Source organism: Mustela putorius, unplaced genomic scaffold, assembly GCF_011764305.1.
Source record: "Mustela putorius furo isolate JIRA1106 unplaced genomic scaffold, ASM1176430v1.1 tig00003853_pilon_pilon_pilon, whole genome shotgun sequence".
Classification (NCBI taxonomy): domain Eukaryota; kingdom Metazoa; phylum Chordata; class Mammalia; order Carnivora; family Mustelidae; genus Mustela; species Mustela putorius.
Window position 1 is genome coordinate 11,733,863 of NW_025422005.1, and position 20,128 is coordinate 11,753,990.

Genomic DNA, 20,128 nt, shown 5'->3' on the forward strand with positions numbered 1-20,128 from the left:
GTGCTGCGCAGGCTAAAGACACACGTGCACCAAGCACTCGGTGTGTTTTGCAAGAATCATGAGAATGGAAAGGAACACACCAAACCCATTAAAATGCTCTTCTGCAGGGGAGCAGAAGTGTGGAACGCAGGGTAAGAGGGAGTAAATGAATGAAGATAGGAACCGATGCAGGGATGAATGAATGAATGGGTGAATAAAACAAGAGAGGGGGGTCGGTGCGCCCTTAAAGATAACGCGCCTTGAGCGAGAGTGGTTTACGCGGTCTTCTGCTCCCGAGGGTCTCCCTCGGTCGGCTTTAAAATGAAAAAGAAGGCCGAGTCATAAGAGCGAATGCCTCCTCTGTGGCAGGACGCCGTCCAACAGCTCTACGAACCGGGTGTCCCGTCCTGTGGACGGGGAACCGACTCGGGAAGGTGCTTGGCAGCTGCGGCTGTGAGGCCCTTGGCTCCTCTGTGGGTTCCGCCATGGGCGTGCTGTGTGGGAGCCTGCGCTGGGCCTCAGTCTCCTTCTCTGTAAAAGGGGAGCTGTCCGTGCTTGCAGGGAGGACCGCGGCTGACCGCAGCACCTGTCCTGGGCTCTGCTCTGCACCCCCGGGAGCCTCCCCACCAAGTCCGGGGCCGTTTGCCCTGGTAGCTCGGTACCTTTCCTGGGTTGTTCTTCTCCACCACACCGTCCCGGTCTGCATCCACATCCAGGGAGATCTCTGCGGACAGACACACGCGTGAATCGGGGAGCCTGCCAGAGAGGGCAGGGTGGGGTGAGGGCCGGGAGGAAGCCCTGTGCAGCTCACACATTTGCTTGGGGAGGGTCTTGCTGCCATCTCAGGGAACCCCCTGTCCCAGCCCCCCACCGCCCAATGGAGGATGTAAGTGGATACTGTGCCAACCTCACACATGACGGCCTGGAGAGGGGCGATCACGTAGGGCAGGGATCCCCCCAGCCTTCATGGTTCCGCAGACGGTTCTGGGTGGTGGGTGGATGAGCCCCACGAGACAGGTCCAGGAGACTTGGTTCAGAGACGCCAAGTCACGTGCCCCGTGTGGACAGGCGGCATTAGCGGAACTGGGGCACATTGCGTTTGGCCTGACCTGAAGTTCAGATTTTGAAAACTTTCATAGGTGTTCCTGACTGCCTTTCTCCGTCTGTCCTGGCAGTGTGCACACATCCCCGTGTGTGATCTCTTCTAGAACTTCCGCCTCCCGTGAGAGTTTTACCTTGGATGGGAAGCTGGGTCTCCAATCCCTCTTGGTCTGAGGGTGCCTGTGAAAGCCAGGCTCTCAGATAAAGGTCTCAGTCAGGGGTCCCTGTTTATTCTTTCTCTTGGGGAAGGGGTTTTTGGTATCTCTAGGCCTGTCCTAGGGACCAGCTTCATGGAAACCATGTGGGGCAGTGGAAGGAGCCCAAGATTAAGTGTTAGTGCTGGGTTCAAACCCTGTTTTTCTGCTTATAAGCTGTGTGACTTTGGGAAGGTTGGACAGCCTCTCTGAGCCCTAGTTCCTCTACCTGCATTGGAGGATGTCTAGCAGCATCCGTGGCCACCACCTGCCAGATGCCAGTGACATCCCCCAACTGCGACAACCGAAATGTCTTCAGACATTGCCAAATGTCCCTTGGGAGGCCAAATGGTCCCCCGAGTTAGAGACTAACAGGACAGGGCAGGGCAGAGCTGAGGAGTTGTCCCGAGGTGACAGAGTATCACACAATGGATGAGCTGAGGCCAGGTCTTGGAAATGCCCCGTGGACTCGGCCTCACGCGAAGCATGACTTGGACAGAGGCGGGAGCTGGGTGGGAGTGAATGCATTCCTGGTCTGTCCCCTTGGCAGGCGCGCTCTGTCCCTGGATCGGGTGGGGAGGAGGGTCCTGGCACAGGAAGGGCTGCTGATGTCACCCTTCCTGAGGCGGCTCACCCTGGCGATAAGACACAAGTCCTCTCTTTGCTCACGGCCTGATTCCCTGAATGGGGCTTTTCTGGGTCTCGAAGGAGGCAGGACAGGGGAAACTCTCAGGGCGCTTGGTCCTTTGGGAGAGGGAGCACCCCAGCGTCCCAGCCTCTGCAGCCCGGCTGTCAGTTGGGTGCCATAGGCTGTGATTATTAGATAAGCTCGTCCTATGGAGCCCATCTGTCAATAAATCATCACTGAGCATCCCATCATTCCAGGCGCTCTACCCAGCGGTGGGCATTCGGGACACCTGCCTACCCTGGAGTCCCCAGTCTGATGAGATAAATATTATGATTGCCACGACTGTAGAGGTGAGCAAACCCAGCCTCCGAGACGTCATCTGTCAGCAAACTGGGCTGATAGATAGCCTGGAGACTGGTGCCGGGTAGGGATTCTCCAGACCAAGTGGGGAGGCAAGTACTGCCAGCTGCTGTTAAAAAGATTGAAGGCTCTGATGGAGGAACAGTATTGATTTTGGCTTCCAGACCTTCATGAACTTTCCAACTGGACACTCCCCAGTGAGTGTTGCCTTTCAGGGAGGTTGGCTTCCCGAAGCTCCTCCTTGGGAACCAGCCACAGTCCTGGACTCCCTAAGGAACCCTCCTGTCTTTGCTTTTGCAGATAACAATCTCTTCTGTGGGTGCAGTTCCCTTCTCCCAAGGCAGAGTGCCTCCCATCGCGTGTTCTCCTCTTAGTCACACCTGCAGAGACGACTTACCACTACCGCACAGACAGGGAGACTGAGGCATCCTGCAGGGAAATGCCCACAAAGTCTCCAGAGAGTGGAGAACCAGGCATCCCACTCAGGCCTCTGACTCCAGACCCCTGACCTTGGCCCGTTTCCTCTCCACTGACTCAGGCTGATCTCTACCTTGGGCTGTTTCTAAAAGCCAAGTCTACCTTCAAAAACCCAAGGCTTTTCCCCTTAAGGCATTCCCAGGGGAGCTGGCCACATCCCCACCCTGGCAGCCCTAGGACTTTGCTCTTTAGTTCAGGGTGGCAGCACACCATGGTTGTTGGTGGGTCCATGGACACAGTGGGTCACAGGAGAGAAATTAAAAAGCACTTAACTGTGTCTTACTTCATGATAAATTCCTTAAATTTAAAAATTTTGTCGATGTAGGGGTGCCCATATGACTTAGTCGGTTAAGCCTCTGCCTTCCACTCAGGTCATGATCCCAGGGTCCTGGGATCGAGCCTCACATTGGGCTCTAGGCTCAGCGGGGAGCCTGCTCCCCACCCCCTTCCCCCTGCTCCTTCTCTTTCTCTCAAAAAAATAAATAAAATCTCTCAAAAAAATTTAAAAAATAAAAATTTTATCGATGGAATATTTGCACAAAATGCAAAACAAAACAAAACAACCCACACACAAAACAAGCCAACTGCAAATAGCACCAAACACCTAAAAAATAGCAGTTTTCTGTCCATTCTATCCTCTCACCGGCCTTAGGAAATCTCCAGAATGCCAAGTCTTATGCTTATTGCTCTCCCTTGAGACAAGTTTTAACTTCAGACAAGTTTCACTGACTTCCTGTTACAAAATTCAGACATGACGTCATCGGGCTCTCTTATCACCCACCTCCCAACCGCCCAGGCTTTTCCCCTTCAACATTCCCTCCAATGTCGCATTTAACTAGATTTCCGCAGAGATGATCCTTGCAGGGACAGAGGACAGGGCCATCGTGACTCCCCCAGAGCTCTGCCGTCTTGAGATAGCTCTGTCTTCCCTGTAGGGGAGGGGGGTGAGGACAGCTGTTTCGGGGCATCTGGGCTCCAGACGACATTTCCCAGAGGCTCCGAATCCTACCTCAGCTCCCCAGAATAGCCCCAAGGGGTCAGGTGGCACCTGGGGTGTGGGGCAGATTTATGGGAAATGTCACTGGGATTGAGTTCAAGGTAGTCTGCCCTGAGAATCTAGACACCGAGGCTTCAGGCTTGACACAGAGGCATAAGCATTTTGGCAGGCTGCCGGACCCCAGCGGCAGGGGCAGGGGCAGGATGCCTGCCCTTCTTACGTAACTGGGCAGCACGGGGTGTGGTGGGGAAGCAGGACTTTCTCCCCCACAGCCAACTAGGGCAATCAGCCTAGGCTCTGGGGAGGGGACACAAGAAATGAGGTCCTTAGGATGAGGCTAATAATTCTCAAGGCTCATGGCCTGCTCCTGTTGCCAGAACCACAGCCAAGACGGGGAGACCATTCTTCTGTCTCCCACCACCCCCTTCCCCCAGTCCCCTTCACAGGAAGGACTTTGCAACTCAGTCCTACCCGGAGTCTTGAAGGTGCCGTCAACGGGCTCAAAGCCTTGGTTTTACGGCTGGGAGAAAGTGAGGTCCCAAGGGGCGGGCTACTTGGTGAGGTCACACAGCATGGCCTTGGCAGGACTGGGAGCCAAGCCCAAGGGCCTGGTTTGGCCAAGGGCACCATGGGTTTGTTTCCAAGTCCCAGGAGGAAGACTGAGGGACAATAAGGTTCTTCAGCTTTGCCCCGGTGGAGGGAAAATGTGGCTCCCCCAAGCAGAAGGGCGAGAAGAACAAGTATTGACTGAGTGTCTGCCCAGGCCCCATGCTCGGATCTCCGTGAGCACTGTGCACAAGGGCACTGTGGGTCCCTCGGGGCAGGTGAGGAGTGTGGGGCTCAGGGCAGAGCTAGGGTTTGGTGGACTCTGATATATCCCTGGGGGGGGAAGCCCCCCATCCCGGAACTTTTGGGGTATTCCTTGCCTCTGGGGTGCCCTCCCTAGGAAGGGGCAATGATTACTCAGGACTTGGGGCTCAGGGCCCCTGGAATAGATGCCTGAAAAGGACAAGACCCGGAGGGTCAGACAGAGCAGCGGGCCCTAAGGGGAACCGATTTCCCCCAGGGTCCCTGGTAGAACAGGAAACGTAAGTTCAGCGGGTGAGGTTTCCACAAGACTTTATTTCGGCAATCTAAGGGACTGTCTTCTATTCTGGAATGATTCCTCTGCCTACTTTTTAAGTGTGAAAAATGTTACAATGATGGTGATAGTTGTTGGCAAATTATTTTATTTATATTTATATAAATAAATATTCACATATTTTTTTCTTCTTGGCCAAGCACCAACAATGTCAGGCTTATTACTGGGGGCGGGGTGGGCGCTTTACTGGTCTGTGGAACCTGCTGTTCCCTCGAACACAAGCTCCCCAGTCCTTTGGATGAGAGGGGGGTCCGGTCCTGCCTCCTCACGGGGCACTGTTTTCCCATCTATCCTGTCTGCCTGGCTTGGGGGTAGACTCGCTCATGGTGGCGTCAGCCCTCTGGGACCACTGGCCACTGCCCTTCCTGCTTACATCCTAGGTGTCCCAATCTCTGTGGGATTAGATTTCCTCAGGGCATGTCATCTGAGACGCTCAGGGGCCATGTGTGCATATGAGGACCCTCTTCCGGGGCCCCCCAAGGGTGTCCCGAGGAGCCCAGCCCCAGGCCGGGCACTCCCCCCGTGCAGAAAGAGGGTCAGGGTGACCAGCCAACAAAACCCACGGGGGAAGAAGCCGAGGGCGGAGGTACATTGCTGCTCCTCTGGTGGTTGGAGGAGGAGACGCTGAGTGGGAATTGGTTGTTTTGGGGGGAGGTTCTGAGTCCTCTTATCTATCCTGGCCATAGTTGGAAGAGAAGATTGAGACCATGACATTGAAGGACCGGAACTGGGCACACAGTCAGCAATCAAGAAAGCTCGGGTGTTTCTCCTTCTCCTCTTCGAAGCACCCAGCACCGTAGAGGACCCAGAGTAGGTTTTGAGTAAGTGCAAGACATTTTTGCAACTTTTAAAGCACTCCGCACACAGCGGGTTCTCGGCAGCTGGCAGTTCTCTCGCCCTGCCATGGGGCAGCTCGAGCAATGCTGAGTCAAGGCTGGACAGACAGAACGACCCCCTGACATGTCCTCCTGGCTTAATCATTATGTAATTAAGATGAAAAGGAAGATGTAAAAGTAACACCCCACCTGCAGAAGAGGGGAGTGTTGGAAGAAAACCACACTGCCCGAGCCCCGGAACCCGGGCTGTGCAGATGGGAAGAGCCCCGAGAGGGGTTCGTCCTGAGCCCCAGACCCAACCTGCCAGGGAGATGCTGTGTGACTTTGAACAAGTTCCCTAACCTCTCTGGGCCTCCCTGTCCTCCATGCCAAATGAAAGGCTTGTACTAGGTGAGTTAAGGAACCAGGCTGCCTCTCTGTGTTCCCAGGGCAGGATCTAGGGAAGGCAAGGGGGTAGCTGGGACTGTGAGGGACAGAGCAGACTGGCCATTTCCCTCACTAGGACGGACAAGCTCTTCTCCAGGCTGCAGGGGAGAGGCAGGGGAGGAACAGACTCTGCTCTTTCTTCTCAGTGGCCCACAGAGCCTGGGGTGGGGATGCTGACAAGGCGGGGCAAGGTGCTGGCAGACCAGGGTATGCCACCTCCTGCAGGACATCCCTCACCCCAGGACAGAAGGGCCTGGGCGCGTGTGGCATCACTTCTCAGGCCTGCATTATTCAGAGGAAGCTCCGAGTGTCAGGTCTGCAGCACCGGACTCAGGCCAAGTGCCGCTGAGAAGGGCAGCAGGGTCAGCCTCCCTGGGGAGCAAAGCACCCAGGCCGCAGTCATACCAACTTACCGATGGCTGTGAGGAAGAGCCCAGCCTGGTCAATGGGCATAGTCCCCTCCTCCTCATAGTAGTTGACAGTGACCTTGGCAGGGAGGGGGTGCATTGGGAGGGAGAGAAGAGCAGAGATCACAGATCACAGGCAGGAAAATCTGCGGTGACCCCTCTCCCTGACTCACCCCTCAGAGCCTGTCAAGCCAATTCTGCCCAAACACACAAACCCTCTCCTCCAGGAAGCATTCCTGGGTTGGTGGGCTGCTTCTCTCAAATTCTCCAACAGATAGGGGGCTCCCCTCTTCTTAGAGGGCATTACGGTACTGACTGCCTACCTATGAGTCCTGGTGCATTCTGCTGTCTACCTGCCCTCCCATATCTGCCATGGTATATGACTTGCTCCTGCTAAGCATCCAGGGGTAGGGCTGAGGAGTTTTCTTTAAATAATGCCCAGCGCCATCACTGCCATGGGGCGCATCGGAAGTCCATAACTACAGAACCCAGCGAAGAGACGTCAGGTCTCAGCTTTACCACTGGGCAAATTGCCCTACTGCATGGGCACTCAGCACCCCATTTAATACAGGAGGCGGCCAAGGACATTTGGGGCTGTAACTTCCAGTGATTCTAATATATCACTCAGCAGCCCACAGCCTTAACATTCCATGAAGCCATGTTCCACGGTCTGGCCCTGAGCCTCTGTGTCCAGTAGTCACCAGCCACAGGGGTATCCCATGGTCAATCTGATCTGAGATGTGTTCTAAGCGTGACACAGACTTAGTGTAAAAAAGAACATATGGCATCTCATGGATTTTTTTTTTTAGAATATTAGCATCATGTCAAAATAATAATACGTGATCTATGGGGTTAAGGAAAACGTACTATAAAAATGGAGGCCGCCTGCCTCTTTCTGTTCTTTGAGAATGGATGCTAGGAACGGGACAGTGACAAGTGTGGCGCACGTTCTGTTCTGTCTGCGTTGGGTGACGCTGCTTGAGCCCCGCCCCTGGTTCCCGCTGCCCTCGCCCTTGGAGGACATCCTCAGCCTGGGTACCTTGTCACTGCTGGCCTCAGCGCTCGCCTGGCTCATGGTGACCCGCAGCGTGGTGCTGGGCGACAGAGGCCAGCGCTGTTTGCCGTTGGTCGCCACCTCCTCGGCCTGCCCATCGCGCACCACCTCCACGCGCACGCGCTCGGAGTGCTTCAGGCTGAAGGTCCGGGCCTCGGCGGGGGCCGCGCTGTGGGGAGAGAGGGGAGGGGGTCATGGTGCGGGGAGGATCCCAGGGCAGGTGGGAGGAGGGGTTTCCAAAAAAGACTCCGGGGGGGGGGGGCGGGGCTGCAGCTCGGACCCCTGGGAGAGCCAGGTCTGGGGGACACCCAAGGACCCAGCTGCACCACAGTCACCCCGTAGTGGGGAGGGCACTGGGTAGCAATACAGAGCCCTGGGGGCAGACTTCTATCCACCCAGCCGGCATGTTCGGGGGCGGGCCCGGGGATCTGAATTCTTAACAGACTTCCTGGTGCTTCTGATGGGCTGCCATGTGGGGCCCTAAGGGTGTGGGTACTGAGGCTCAGACCAAGAAACGAATTTGCACCAAAGGCAGCGCCCACCCCCGATCCAGGGTGTGAACTGCAGGCAGAGGAAGGGCACGAGGCAGGTGTCACAACGCTGGGTTTGCCCACGGGAGGAGCCTGAGACTTGGGTCCTCAAGGGGCAGCGATGGGCTGGCTCTGTCACACGGATCCCCCCCCCCCCAAGTTCCTCTCCCAGCTTGGAACTCCCTCCTCTAAGAGTCATTCCTAGGGGCTCTGGAGTGGTTTTTCTACAAATGGCTGATAGTTTTGGAATTCTTTTTTTTGTTTAACGATTTTATTTGTCAGAGAGAGAGAGAGAGAGAGAGCGCGAGCGAGCGCACAAGCAGGGGGAGCAGCAGGCAGAGGGAGAAGCAAGCTCCCCGCTGAGCAGGGAGCCTGATGTGGGGGCTCGATCTCAGGACCCTGCGATCATGATCCAAGCCCAAGGCAGAGGCTTAAAGGACTGAGCCACGCAGGCGTCCTAGTATCCTTGGAATTCTTGAAAAGCCATGAAGATTTCAGGGCAGGAAACGGACTAGTTTGATTCAGTTGCTGTAGGCACGTCTGTGTGCCCTCAAATTCAAATGCCAAAGTTCTTACCCCGCCTGATATGACTGCATTGGAAGAGAGGGCTTTCAGAAGATAGCCTTAAATGAAATCATGAGTGCGAGGTCCCCTCTGATCGGACTGGTCGCCTTTTAAGAAGGGGAAGAGAGATCATTTTCTCTCCCATGCTACAAGGATGCCTGTGTGAGCTCACAGCTGCCTGTGAGCCAGGAAGAGGTCCCACCCTAATTGGACCACAGGGGCCCCTGATCTCCGACTTCCAGCCTCCGGGACTGTGAGAAATTAATTTCTTTGTTTAAGCCACCCAGCCCGAGGTATTTGTTACTGCCTAAGACACTGGTTTAAGCGGAGGTGGCAGGAAGGACGGGTAGACTGGGGGAGGGAAGGTGCCCAGGGCAGACAATTTTGCTAAATCCATCCCCTGGTCTGAAGGTTCCCAGAGGCTGAAGAGGGCTCAGATGGATTTAGGAGGGATTCTCATTGGATTTGGGAATAAGACATAGGTACAAGTGTCTGCCTCAAAGCCACACGTGCTATTCGGAGGGCCGTGCCTTCCTGGGTTCCAGAATAGCCTTCCGCTATGTTTGGGCATCGGAATTATCCAGGGGTGCAGTCTAAATCTCTGGGTTTATTTGCTTGGTTTTTCTGTGGGTGTTGTTAAGGCTAGAGATTAGTAGATCCTTTCCCTGGAGAGTCTGACTGGCCGGGTGGAGGTTCAGCTGGGCAGCTGTGGCCAGGGGTTGGAGAGGTTTCCACCAGTGGTTCTCCGAGCTCAGCAGTGTCCCCTGGAATGTTTTTTCTGCATGCAGATTGCCCGGCCCCTCCTCTGAGTTTCAGACTCAGCAGGTCTGCAGTGGGGCCTGAGAATTTGTGTTTCTACCATTTCTAGGAACGGTTGGTGATGCTGGTCCAGGGTTATACTCTGAGAACCACTAGTCTGGACATTCAGCCGTATGGCCTGGTGGTGAGAGCCCTGGAGTGGCCGGGGCCATGAGTGTGAGTCACGCAGGGTCTCTCTGATGACCCAGGCTACTGACAGTGGCAGAGACCACTGGTCTTGGGTGGGCACCGCAGGAGAGTGGGGACCAGGGGCTGGCAGTCCACACCTGGGCCTGGGAGAGGAGCTTGAAACAGGGCCACCCTGTTTCTTGTCTATTTACCCCTTTTTACATTTCCCAGCTCCTCACGGGGCCACTGGGTTGCTCAGAGGCTGGACACCTGTCGGTAGTGGTTTGCCACCTTCTGTCTGCAAGGCACTTTGCCTCAGTTTCACCAAGTGTGACATGGGAGTATGGCACCAGGTTGGCTGGTGGCTGGCATCTGGGCAGCACAGAGGGGGCAAGCCCTGGGCAAAGGGGTGAGGAGGGAGGCAGGGAAAAGCTGGGGATCTCTTGGCTGTGTCCCCACTCTCCATTAAGTAGAGCCACTGATGTCACCTGGTTTCACAGATTGGGTTTCTGCCATACAGTTCTATTTAGGAAAAAGAATGCTTTCTAAACTCACAGACAGGATGCGTTTTAGGACGGGACACTGACCATAGCTGCTTTAAGTGATGCCTCCTGCCTCCTTCCTTCCTCTGGGCTGGTGAGAAGCTGCAGGAGACCCGAGAGGCTCAGGGGTTAGCGCCTGGGCCCCACACCCTTCTACCCCAGCACCAGCCCTGCTCTGAGCTGAGCAAACAGCTATTCTTGGAGAGGCTCTGGCAGAAGCAACAAAGGCAACCATTGTCCTCTACAGAGCCTGCTGGCTGCCTCCCTCCACAGGAAGAACGGCTCAGAACTCATCCCCCAGAAACCCGAGAACCCGGGGCTAGGGGGTAGCTCAGTGGTCCCAGGGGGCTGCAGGGAGGGGCCCAGGATGGTAATGAGGGAGAGAATGAGGGTATTGATGGTGGCCAGGACCTGGCTCCAGCTTATGGGATGGAGGCTAAAGGTAGCGTGCCTGGGACAGGCTGCCAGTCCCCAGAACACAACTGTTCCGCCGACCACTGCACCCCAGTGCCCTGGACAAGGCCACACCCTCCATATATTCTTTGGTGGGAATAAATGAATGATTGACCCCACCCTTCTTGGTTTCCCAAACTGTATCACAGAGGGATTAAAAAAATGAAATCAGGCAACTTGTCTGCTTGAAAATATTCAGTGGCTCCTCGATAGCAGACAATACAGTAAAAGATGGGACCCAACCAGTGACATTCCGTCCCTGGGTCTCAGCATGACTCTCCAGCCTCTGCAGCCTGCACTATCCCAGGCAACTATCATTCCTCTACCCTTCCTTTCCCTGACTTCTCTGCCAGACGACTCACCATCCCTCCTTAAAGACCCAGCTCAATCCATTTGTCTCCATCCGTGTTTTTTTCCCCTTGTAGGTCCTTGAAGGTGGGGGTTGTCTCTTTTTCCTGTTTTAGCCCCTGGCCCAGTCCAGGCTCACAGTAAATCTAGGTGTTTCCTGCGGGAAGGACTGGAAGAACAGGGCTTGCTTATGTGGTCACTCAACCTGCATTGGCTGAGCACTTCCTAAGTGCCAGACACAGTTCTCGGGGCTGGGGGACAGATCAGCAAAAGAGAACAGGTTCCCTGGACCCATGGAATACATGTTCTAGTGGAAGAGAAGAACTTTCTGTGGGTTACCCAGCTGACGATGTGGTTTTGGGGGTGAGAATGGCTCTAACATAGAAACATGGGGTGCCATGAAGCCCTGGCCTGCAGGTCAAGGAGGGCTTCCTGGAAGAAGTGGCATTGGAGCTGGGGTCTAACTCTATACTCTGAAGGACAGCAAGAATTCACTAGACCAGCAGATCTTAAATTTGGAGCATGCATCAGCATTATCGGAAGGGTCTGTTAAAATGCAGGTTGTTGGACCATCCTGTCTCTGACTCAGCTGATCCAGGGTGGGGACCCGGGAAACGAGGTTTACCTTTCTTTTTCTCCCCCAAATTTGCAGAAGAACAATCGACAAATATAATTATATATATTTAAAGTGTCCAACACGATGACTTGCTGTACATATACATCATGGAAAGAAACTGCATTTCTTTTCCCAGTTTTATAATTCATTTAACGGCAAATGAACAACAGTCATCTTCAAAAGCTATGATGCTGAATGTACTATCATTTCTTGAGGTTGATCAGATCCCTAGAATCCCAGGCACTTCCCACAGAAGAGGCAGTATATAAATCAGACTTGGTTTATCACCAGCATTTATCAAACCAGACCTGGGGAAGGACCAAGCCTGGCCACTTAGGCATGGTCTTAACATCGCAACTTCAGACTGCGTTTCTAACAAGTCCCCAACTGCTGCTACGGCTGCTGGTCCAGGGACCACAGTTTAAGAACCAGTGAACTGGACAAAGGGAGGAGGAAGAGGAGCAATTTCTAGGCGGCATAGACCACCTGGGTGGGGGCCGAGGTAGATCTTAGCACAGTGTGTTGGAGGGACTGGAGGAAGATCACTGTGGTTGCAGTTTGGGGGGTGGAGGGAGGGGTGGCCGGTCAGGGGAGAGGACCTAACTTGTGGTGGTGAGCTGGCCTTCCCCACTGAGGGCACCGGAGGCTTCTGGGGGCGGGGGTTATGACTGATCTTGCCCCGAGGACAGATCACCCAGGGTGCAGAGTGGGGAAAGCATTTCAGGAAAGCAACGCTGGAAGAGGGGGACTCCGGCGGCCCCACAGCTGTCTGGGTGAGTCAGGATGGTGGTGTGGGACAAAGTGGTAGCTGGGGAAATGGAGAGAAATGGCTGGTAAACAAAGGAACTTTGAGCAAGACTGGAACGCGGTGTTGGACGTGGGAGAGGGTTGCTTCCTGAGCCCAGCCCGGGGGAATAGGCTTTGTGGTCTAACAGCTGCTCAGCCCCACGTAGGGCCTCTGGGGAGCCAGTCAGCCTCTCTGGTCTTCATTCACTCGGTGGGGAGGTTACTGGGTTTGGCCTTGCAGGCCTGGGGTGCCCACTCAGCCCCAGGCTGGAGGGTGTGATGTGCCTGCTTCTGGCTGGCGTCTGGCCCTCCCAGCTTCTCCACCTGTCCTGGGTCTCGTTAACACCCGCCAGGGATCACCACCCCCCACACTCCCTCCCGCTCCAGCGAACCCGGCTCCTGGTGCTGCGGGTGTGACATCCTGCCCTCCGGTCTTTGCAGGAGTCTGAGGGGTTTGCAGGTGCCAACCCGGCACGCAAGCCCAGGGTGAGCACCCTCAAGGACGCGGATGAGAGGAGGAAGGTGAAGCCTCAGCTTGGCATGACTGGAGGTCTGGAGCCCCGTGGGTGGCTGCCCCGAAAAGGCCTTGCCTTCAGCAAGTCCCCTTCTCTGTCTGGTGACCTCGGCCGCCTTTCTCCCTGGACACTGGTGCTTTTAGCTGGCCCCTCTCCTTAGGGCAGAAACAATCAAATCTGGGATCACTTCCTTTCCAGACAGCTTAAAAAACTCCCCACTGCCTATGTAACAAAGCCCAACACCTGAGCCTCACAGTCAAAGCCCTGGTTTGAGGGCTTGCACTGTAGGCCACTGAGTCTATGCCCTTTCTGCCTTTCTGCCTGCATGTGTCCCAACAGTCCTGCCAGGCACCGTTGCTCCTGCGTGGTATGTCCTGGTCACCCTGTGAACCCCTGTCCATCCTTCAGCTTGGTTGCTGCCTCCTCCAGGAAGTCTTCCCTGATTTCATCTGCCAGGAGTCCTCCCTCCCTCCCCACTTTGTTGATGCTTTAAACAGCACCTCATGCAAATGTTGTTCAACTTTTCTCTCCTGTGAATGTTATGGATGCTTGGAGGCCAAAGCTCATCACTGGTTTAATAATATTACAATAATCCCAGTACTAATTCACGATAATGACTTACTGAGTGTTTATCATGCACCAGGCACTGGTCTAAGCCCTTGGCCCACGTGATCTCTCTTCGCCCATCCTTTTGAAACCCCAAGAGGTCTGTGTCAGTATCATCCATTTTCACAGATGAGCGTGTCCAGACCTGCAGAGTGTGACCACTGGATCTGAGTCTCCGGGACAGTAACGGCCAAGTGCGAGGTAAACTCAAGCTCCCTGAACCCCTGGCCTGGCTGCTCCCTTCCCGGGGGGAGGTCCAGAGGTTACAGTCTTCCCTAAATGTCCTTTAGATGGGGATGGGGAATCCTGGGCCTGGCTCAGGAGAGGAGCAAATGGGAAGCCCGAAGGAACCTCTAGAGACCCCTACTTATTTTGAAGGTGGGGTCTGAGGCCCAGAAAAGGGACACCGAAGGCTTGGGCATGTGACCTAGATAGGCAGACTTGGGCCAGTCAAAGCCCCTGGCCATGGAGCCTGACAGGGCTAGGCAGGCAGAGCTGCCTCTGAAAACTGGCCTCCCCCTACCTCCCCCATCTAACAGGTGTCCCTGTCCAGCTGGGGGGTTGACACAGTGGTGAGCTCCTGCCACTCTGCTCCCAACCTGATGGCGGGTCCCGTGGGCAAGAAGGTAAGCCTCTGCGGGACCCCAGTTGTGTCTGGGGCTGTGGGCTGCACACGCAGGGTACCAGGTCCTCCTTAGAACCCTGCCTCCCCCCGAGGAACTAGCCTGAAACCAGAGCTGCAAAACAGCTCCTGGCAAGACCTCCTTTTTAGGGTTGAGAGTGCTGGGTGCTGTTCTAATTTATGAGGCCACCTGATCTGGCCTGATTCCTTAGGAGCTGCTGCTCTGGCCAAGCTCGGCCACATGCCCTTGACCTTCCACTGGCCAGTCCAACAGCGCTCATCCCTTGAGGCTGGGGGTGGGGAGCTCAGCCCAGTGACGGGCCGATCTACATGCATCACTGGCCACATCCATCCATTCATTTACTCAGTGAAGGAGGCCTTCACTGATGTGAGGGCTGGAGGTACAGGGGAGTAAGGAAGGCAAACATAAGTCCTTAGAAGGCAGCCAGGCAGAGTAGTCTGGGGCTGGGGTGAGGCAGTGCCATCATTTACCTGCTGTGCCACCTTGGACAAATGTTCCTTATCTCAGTTTCCCCAACCAAGGGGGCCAGCAACCGTAGCTAACTCCTAAAATTGTTGTGAGGTTTAAACACATGTAAATTATTAAATACATGTGAGATGAGTATGGAAGGTGTTAGGAAGGCAGTCTGATACAGAATATGTGCTCAATAAATGTTATCCAGTAATATGAAGTAAATAAGATCTGCCGGTGGAAAAATGGCATGGAGGCAGAGAATGCTTGAGGCTTGAGATAGTGTGTCATGAAATGAGGGTAATGAAGAATGCTTCTCAGAGGAGGTGATGTGTGAGCTAAGCCTTGGTGGATGAAGTGTCAGGCTTGCAGAGGTTTGGGGAATAGTACTCCAGGCAGCGGGAACAGCACGTACAAAGGTCCCGTGGCACAAATGAGCTTAATGTGGTCAAGAGCTAATAGCATCCACAAAATTAACGTGGCCAGAGTAGAATGTGTGTAGGGTAGTTGGCAGGAGATGGGATCTGTGAGGCAGGGCCTGGCACTCTCAGGGATGGGGACACCATGGCACCCCAGTTCTCTAATGCTTCTAACTGGATCACAGACCCCCGATCCTTGGCTTTTGTCCTAAGGATACTTTCTAAAACACTCACACCAACCAAGAAACAAGAAGGAAGTCTAAGAAGGGTCAAGGGAGTGAGATGGTGAATTTTGATTCTCCAGGCTCTTCCCCAAGGTGGGGTACATCTCTGTACCCCTCTCTGTTTCCCCAGCATTTTACTGTGCTCACGTCTCTTGCCCTGGTACCCTTGGCCAGCTTCTGCCTTGAGGTATCCCACGGGAGGGGGCGGGGGAATCACTCCCACCCCCCATCTCTCCCTGATGTCAGCTGTAATTAGGAGAATGCTCCACAGAGGCAAGAGACCATTGTTAAGGTCATCTGTGTCCTAAAGCTTCTGCAGGCTTTAGGAAACAGATCCTGACCTTTCTCCACCAGAGAGAAGGGTATGCCTCTGACTCCCCTGGACAGATACATAGATCAAGGGAGGGAGAGGAGGAGCTGTCTACACAGCCCGGTTTGTGGGTCAGTGGGACAATCAGGCACAGTGTGATCACCCTCGTTACCCGACTCCAAGGCTGCCCTTTCTCTGATCCCTCCCGGCTCTGGGGGTGTCTCCTCACGGAAACCAGAGGTGAGCGGGGAGGTTGAAATCAACATGGAGAAGCCATTCTCTCTCTGCTCTCTCCAGCTGCAAGCCTGAAGCAGAGGGGAACCGGGGCCAGCCCCAGTGAGGAAGCATCGGGGGAGATGGTGTGGGCAAGGCGTACACGTACCAGATCGAAGAGAAGATGCTTAGGATGGAGAGAAGGAAACAGCAAGTACCTTTAACAACTGCAAAGTAAATCTCTAGGGAAAAAACCGACTTCCTTTTTCTGTGCATTTATTTACTTATAGCTCACTAGAAACCAGCACACAGAAAGTGCCTGGGTCAGGACATCTACCCCCAGGGGCCAGTGTGGCTGGGAGAGGGTGGGTCAACCACAGGGTCTGCTGAGGACCCCCCCGTGTGGCCTCCTCACCCACAGCTGTGGCCCCCACTGTGTGTCTGTAGGAAAGGGGGGGCCATGCATGCATCTCAGGAAAGGGGGCCCGAGCCCCTGGGAAGAAGGGGTGGGTGTTGAGACCTGTTCACTCACTTTTGTCACTCGGGAAGTGAGGGGTCCAAACACACTCCCTTACTAGCTGGGCCCAGGGTCCACAAGGCCTTGTCCCTTGATGTCTCCTTGGAGGCCCTGGGCGGAGGGGGAGGACTCATGTGGGATACAGAGTCAGAACCTGTATCTGGGTCCAGAAGGACTCTGTAGGAAGTGCAGGGTCAAAAGGGGGTGTGTGGAGGGTCTTGAGGTATTCTGGAGGGAGGAAGAAACGCTGGCTGAGAGGGTCACCCAGTTCAACTTGCTAGTTTAAAAGTCACACAGAATACAGTGGAGGGTAAGAGCACAGGTTCTGAGTCAGACAGAGCCGGACCCGAATCCCGTCTGACATCAGGCGACTGGCCTCACGTCTCTGAGCCTTGCTTCCTCATCTAGAAAATGAGATGATCTCAGCCTGACCCCCAAGGTCCGTGGTGAGGAAGAGACAAGAGAATGCATTTGGTTTCCAAGTGCTCACTAAAATCCCCGCTATTATTAAAATGGACCCTAGTCCTTATCACCACAGATACTAGGAGTGGCAGGAGGAGTAACAGCCCATCTCCTTCGTTCTGAAAGAGGCTTCCTTCCACTCAACCAGTGGTTCGCAGCTGGAGGTGTTTTTGTCCTCCTGCTGGGGGCTGCTGCCATTATCTGGAGACATTTTAGGTCGTCACAGCAACAGGGGACTTACTACAGGCATCTAGAGTTTAGAAGTCAGGGGTGTCGCTGAACATTGCACAGGACAGCCCCCCACAACAAACAATTATCTGGCTCCAAATGCACTAGTGTTGAGGGTTGGAACCCCAGCCTGGACTGTTCAGGATGGTGGCAACCAGGCACCTGTGTCTACTGAGCGCCCAAGATTCAGTGCGTCTGTACCAAGATGAGCCCTAAGTATAAAACACATATTGGGGGCACCTGGGTGGCTCAGTGGGTTAAAGCCTCTGCCTTCGGCTCAGGTCATGATCACAGGGTCCTGGGATCGAGCCCCGCATCAGGCTCTCTGCTCCACAGGGCTCTGCTTCCTCCTCTCTCCGCCTGCCTCTCTGCCTACTTGTGATCTCTGTCTGTCAAATAAATAAATAAATAAATAAATCTTAAAAAAAAGTAAAACGCATGTTGAATTTCAAAGACTTAGTATGAAAAAGACAATGTAAACTATCTCCTTAATCATTTAAAACTGATTAGATGTTGAGTGCTAGTATTTTGGATCTCTTGGGTTAAATAAAATATACTATGAAAATTAATTTTGCCTCTTTATTGGAATCCTAAAAATTGTGGGTGATAGGAAATTAACGTACACCTGCGGCTCTCTTTGTAGCTGGCGTGCTATTTCTGCTGGACCGTGCTGGTCTAGACCAAGCTTCTACTCTGGGGGGGGGGGGGGTCTTAAGCGAAGGGCAGCTGGAGGACGAGGGTCATCGTGGCAATGGGGGCTTTCTTGGGAAAGGACAAAGGGGATCATCACACCTCTGCCCCCTGCCAGAGGGAGGATGGTGGGTCCACCCCTCCCCCACACACTTCCCTACTGGGGCTGGGCCTCTCTCTGCCAGGACAGGGGAGGGCAGGAAGCCTAAGGATGACCCCCCTCCCTTCTCCCCATCCCCCCACCAGAGCCACCATGCCAGCCTTTCAGGCTGCAGCGAAAGTGCTCCAGTGAACAAACAGGCGGGTATAGGGACAGCTGAGGCTTAGAGACCTGAGTGCCTTGGCTCCCGCCCGCTCCCTGGCAGTGCCTGGTTTAGGATTGGGGGTGGGGAACAGAGGGGAGCCCTTCCAGGCCACCGAGGCCTGGGCCACAGTCCTCTGCTGTATTTTGACCCTCAGAAACCACCTTGAAGTTTCCATGTGCACAATTGAGGCCAGGGGCCGATGAGCAGAGAGGGTGCCTTGTCTGCATGGTGATGGGACCCTCTGTCCTCACAGGAGGAGGCCGGGGTCCTAATGGTATCAGCGTGGCCAGAGCCTAATGAAGGGGTGGCAGGAGACTGACTGGGCAGGGCTGCCAGGGCCACCGGAGGTGACCGAGAATGGGCTGGGGAGGGGGGTGGGGAGATGCAGGGCTGGGATTTGGTGAAGATCCCAGGGAGGCGGGTACTCTGGATGGTGGAATGATTTGGGGAAAATGAGACACATCGGCAGCTCCAGCTCAGCTCAAGGAACAGAGAGGTTAGGGGACCCGCCCAAGGTTATCATCTTGGGGTCCTACCTTAGAGTCCCGCATGGTCCCTCCTGTCAGCGCTTGCCCGTCCCACTCTAGCCATGCTTACAGGAGAGGGCTGCTCTGGTAAAATGCTCACGGAATGATCCTGCCAGGGTTCCCCCTCCACCCTTTTGCACACACCAGCCACACCTTCGCAAGGGTGACCCACAGAATACGGAAGGGGGACCATGGGGTCCCCCTGTTTCCTGGGGGCTGGGGGAAGTGGGGAGGGTCATGACCTCAATTTCCCCACCCTATCTCCTGCTATTTCAGAAACCCTGTATCCCGCCAAAATTTGCGGGCCAGAGAGGAGGGGGAGGGAACAGGGTGCAGTCAGGGACACTCTTCTTCCAAAGACCCTTCCTCTGCACCCTGCAGCCTGGCAGAACCAAGTCCTCCCCAACTCCAGCGTGAAGTCAGGAGAAGGCATTCAGGGACATGGAGCTCACAGCCAGTGCCTGGGGACAGGCAACCACCAGCAGCCCCCACAGGGCGAAATTGGAGCCTGAGTAACCCCCAGGGCCAGATTCCGCCCCAGGGCAGCTCCCCTCTGGCCTGGCCCTGGCCGCACCCCCCTCCCCGCAGCAGATCCTGGAGGAAGCTCAGCTGCTTTGAGGTGGGTGGTGAGTCAGAAGGGTCTGAGAGGAAGGGGAGAGCCTAGGAGGGAGAAGGGAGGTGCTGAGGGGAGAGCGAGGGGAAAGACTAGGGGTCTCCCGGTTTGTTCTGGGTGAGGGGCTGCAGACGGTCAGACCATGGGAAGACTGGGGTCCAGGGGAGGGGGTCTGTGTTAGGGTGTGTGAGAGGATGTCAAGATTTCGGGGAGGCTGTCGGTTTGGGGGCAGTCGGTCTTCCGGGCGAGTTTCTTAGGATTTCTGGATACAAGGGCCTCAAGATGAGCAGCAACTCGCGCTGGAGGAAGTCCATCGCGTCCCCACATCCGAGGAGGGGCTCGGGGTTTCTGGGATGGGCGGGGGGTAGGGGTGTCTCCAGCGGTCGCGGGGGCCCCACTCACCTGTAGACATCGGTCCAGAGGTAAGTGCCCAGCACGTACACCGCCTCCACGCGGCTCCCGTACTGCAGCCGCACGGTCCGCTCGCGCAGCATCTTCCCACAGTGCCGGTCCTCGCTCGTCCAGGTCGCGTCGGCCCGGAGCACCTGCCGGAGCACCTGCCGCAGGTGAGCCCACTCCAGCTGCCGGCGGTCTGGCTGCGCGCTCGCCTCTATTTATGGCCGGTGGGCGGGGCGGCCGCTTGGCCTCCGCTTCGCAGCAGAGGGCGGGCCCGTCCGTCAAGCGTGGCCACGCCCCCACCCTTCCCGCCGCTCCCCCCACCTCCGCGCCATCGCCCGCGCACTCGCGTTCCCCATCCCCGGGTCTGTAATCGGGGTGAAGCCGGCGGTTGCCCATTTCCTCCTTTCCACGGCTGGTTTACTGACTCCGTATACTTTCAGGGGGCCCCCAGCTACCGGGCGCCAGGACGCAGGGCCGGGCTCCCCTCCCGGCGCCCCCAGTTTTTCAGGGCAGATAATGCAGCTGTGGAGCTGTTACAGGGGCGAGGACAGGAAGTGGTGGTAGCCCAGAGGGAGTGGGTGCCCTCACCCGGCTTGGGGTCCGGACCTGAGCTTTCCTAAAGGAGGCGTTTGCAGACTAA

The 20,128-nt window shown here is 55.4% G+C and overlaps 1 protein-coding gene, 1 long non-coding RNA gene and 1 pseudogene across 2 annotated transcripts in view; 1 reads left to right on the plus strand and 2 right to left on the minus strand.

Annotated features, from left to right (window-relative positions):
• PADI2 (peptidyl arginine deiminase 2) overlaps nt 1-19,706 on the minus strand; it is a 40,916-nt gene extending 21,210 nt beyond the window's left edge. Inside the window, exons 1-4 of the mRNA XM_004741362.3 lie at nt 19,492-19,706; nt 7,586-7,769; nt 6,553-6,625; nt 642-703 (exon numbers count right to left, since the gene is read on the minus strand). Coding sequence (XP_004741419.1) covers nt 642-703; nt 6,553-6,625; nt 7,586-7,769; nt 19,492-19,583 — 411 coding nt within the window. The 5' untranslated portion in view covers nt 19,584-19,706. The remainder of the gene's footprint in view (nt 1-641; nt 704-6,552; nt 6,626-7,585; nt 7,770-19,491) is intronic.
• Nucleotides 11,860-11,950, minus strand: LOC123387431 (annotated as a pseudogene).
• LOC106004212 lies at nt 13,490-15,994 on the plus strand. Its single transcript, XR_001177128.2, has 3 exons — nt 13,490-13,688; nt 14,027-14,113; nt 15,832-15,994. It is a non-coding gene; the product is annotated as an uncharacterized LOC106004212 (long non-coding RNA).
• Nucleotides 19,707-20,128: the final 422 nt, after the last annotated feature.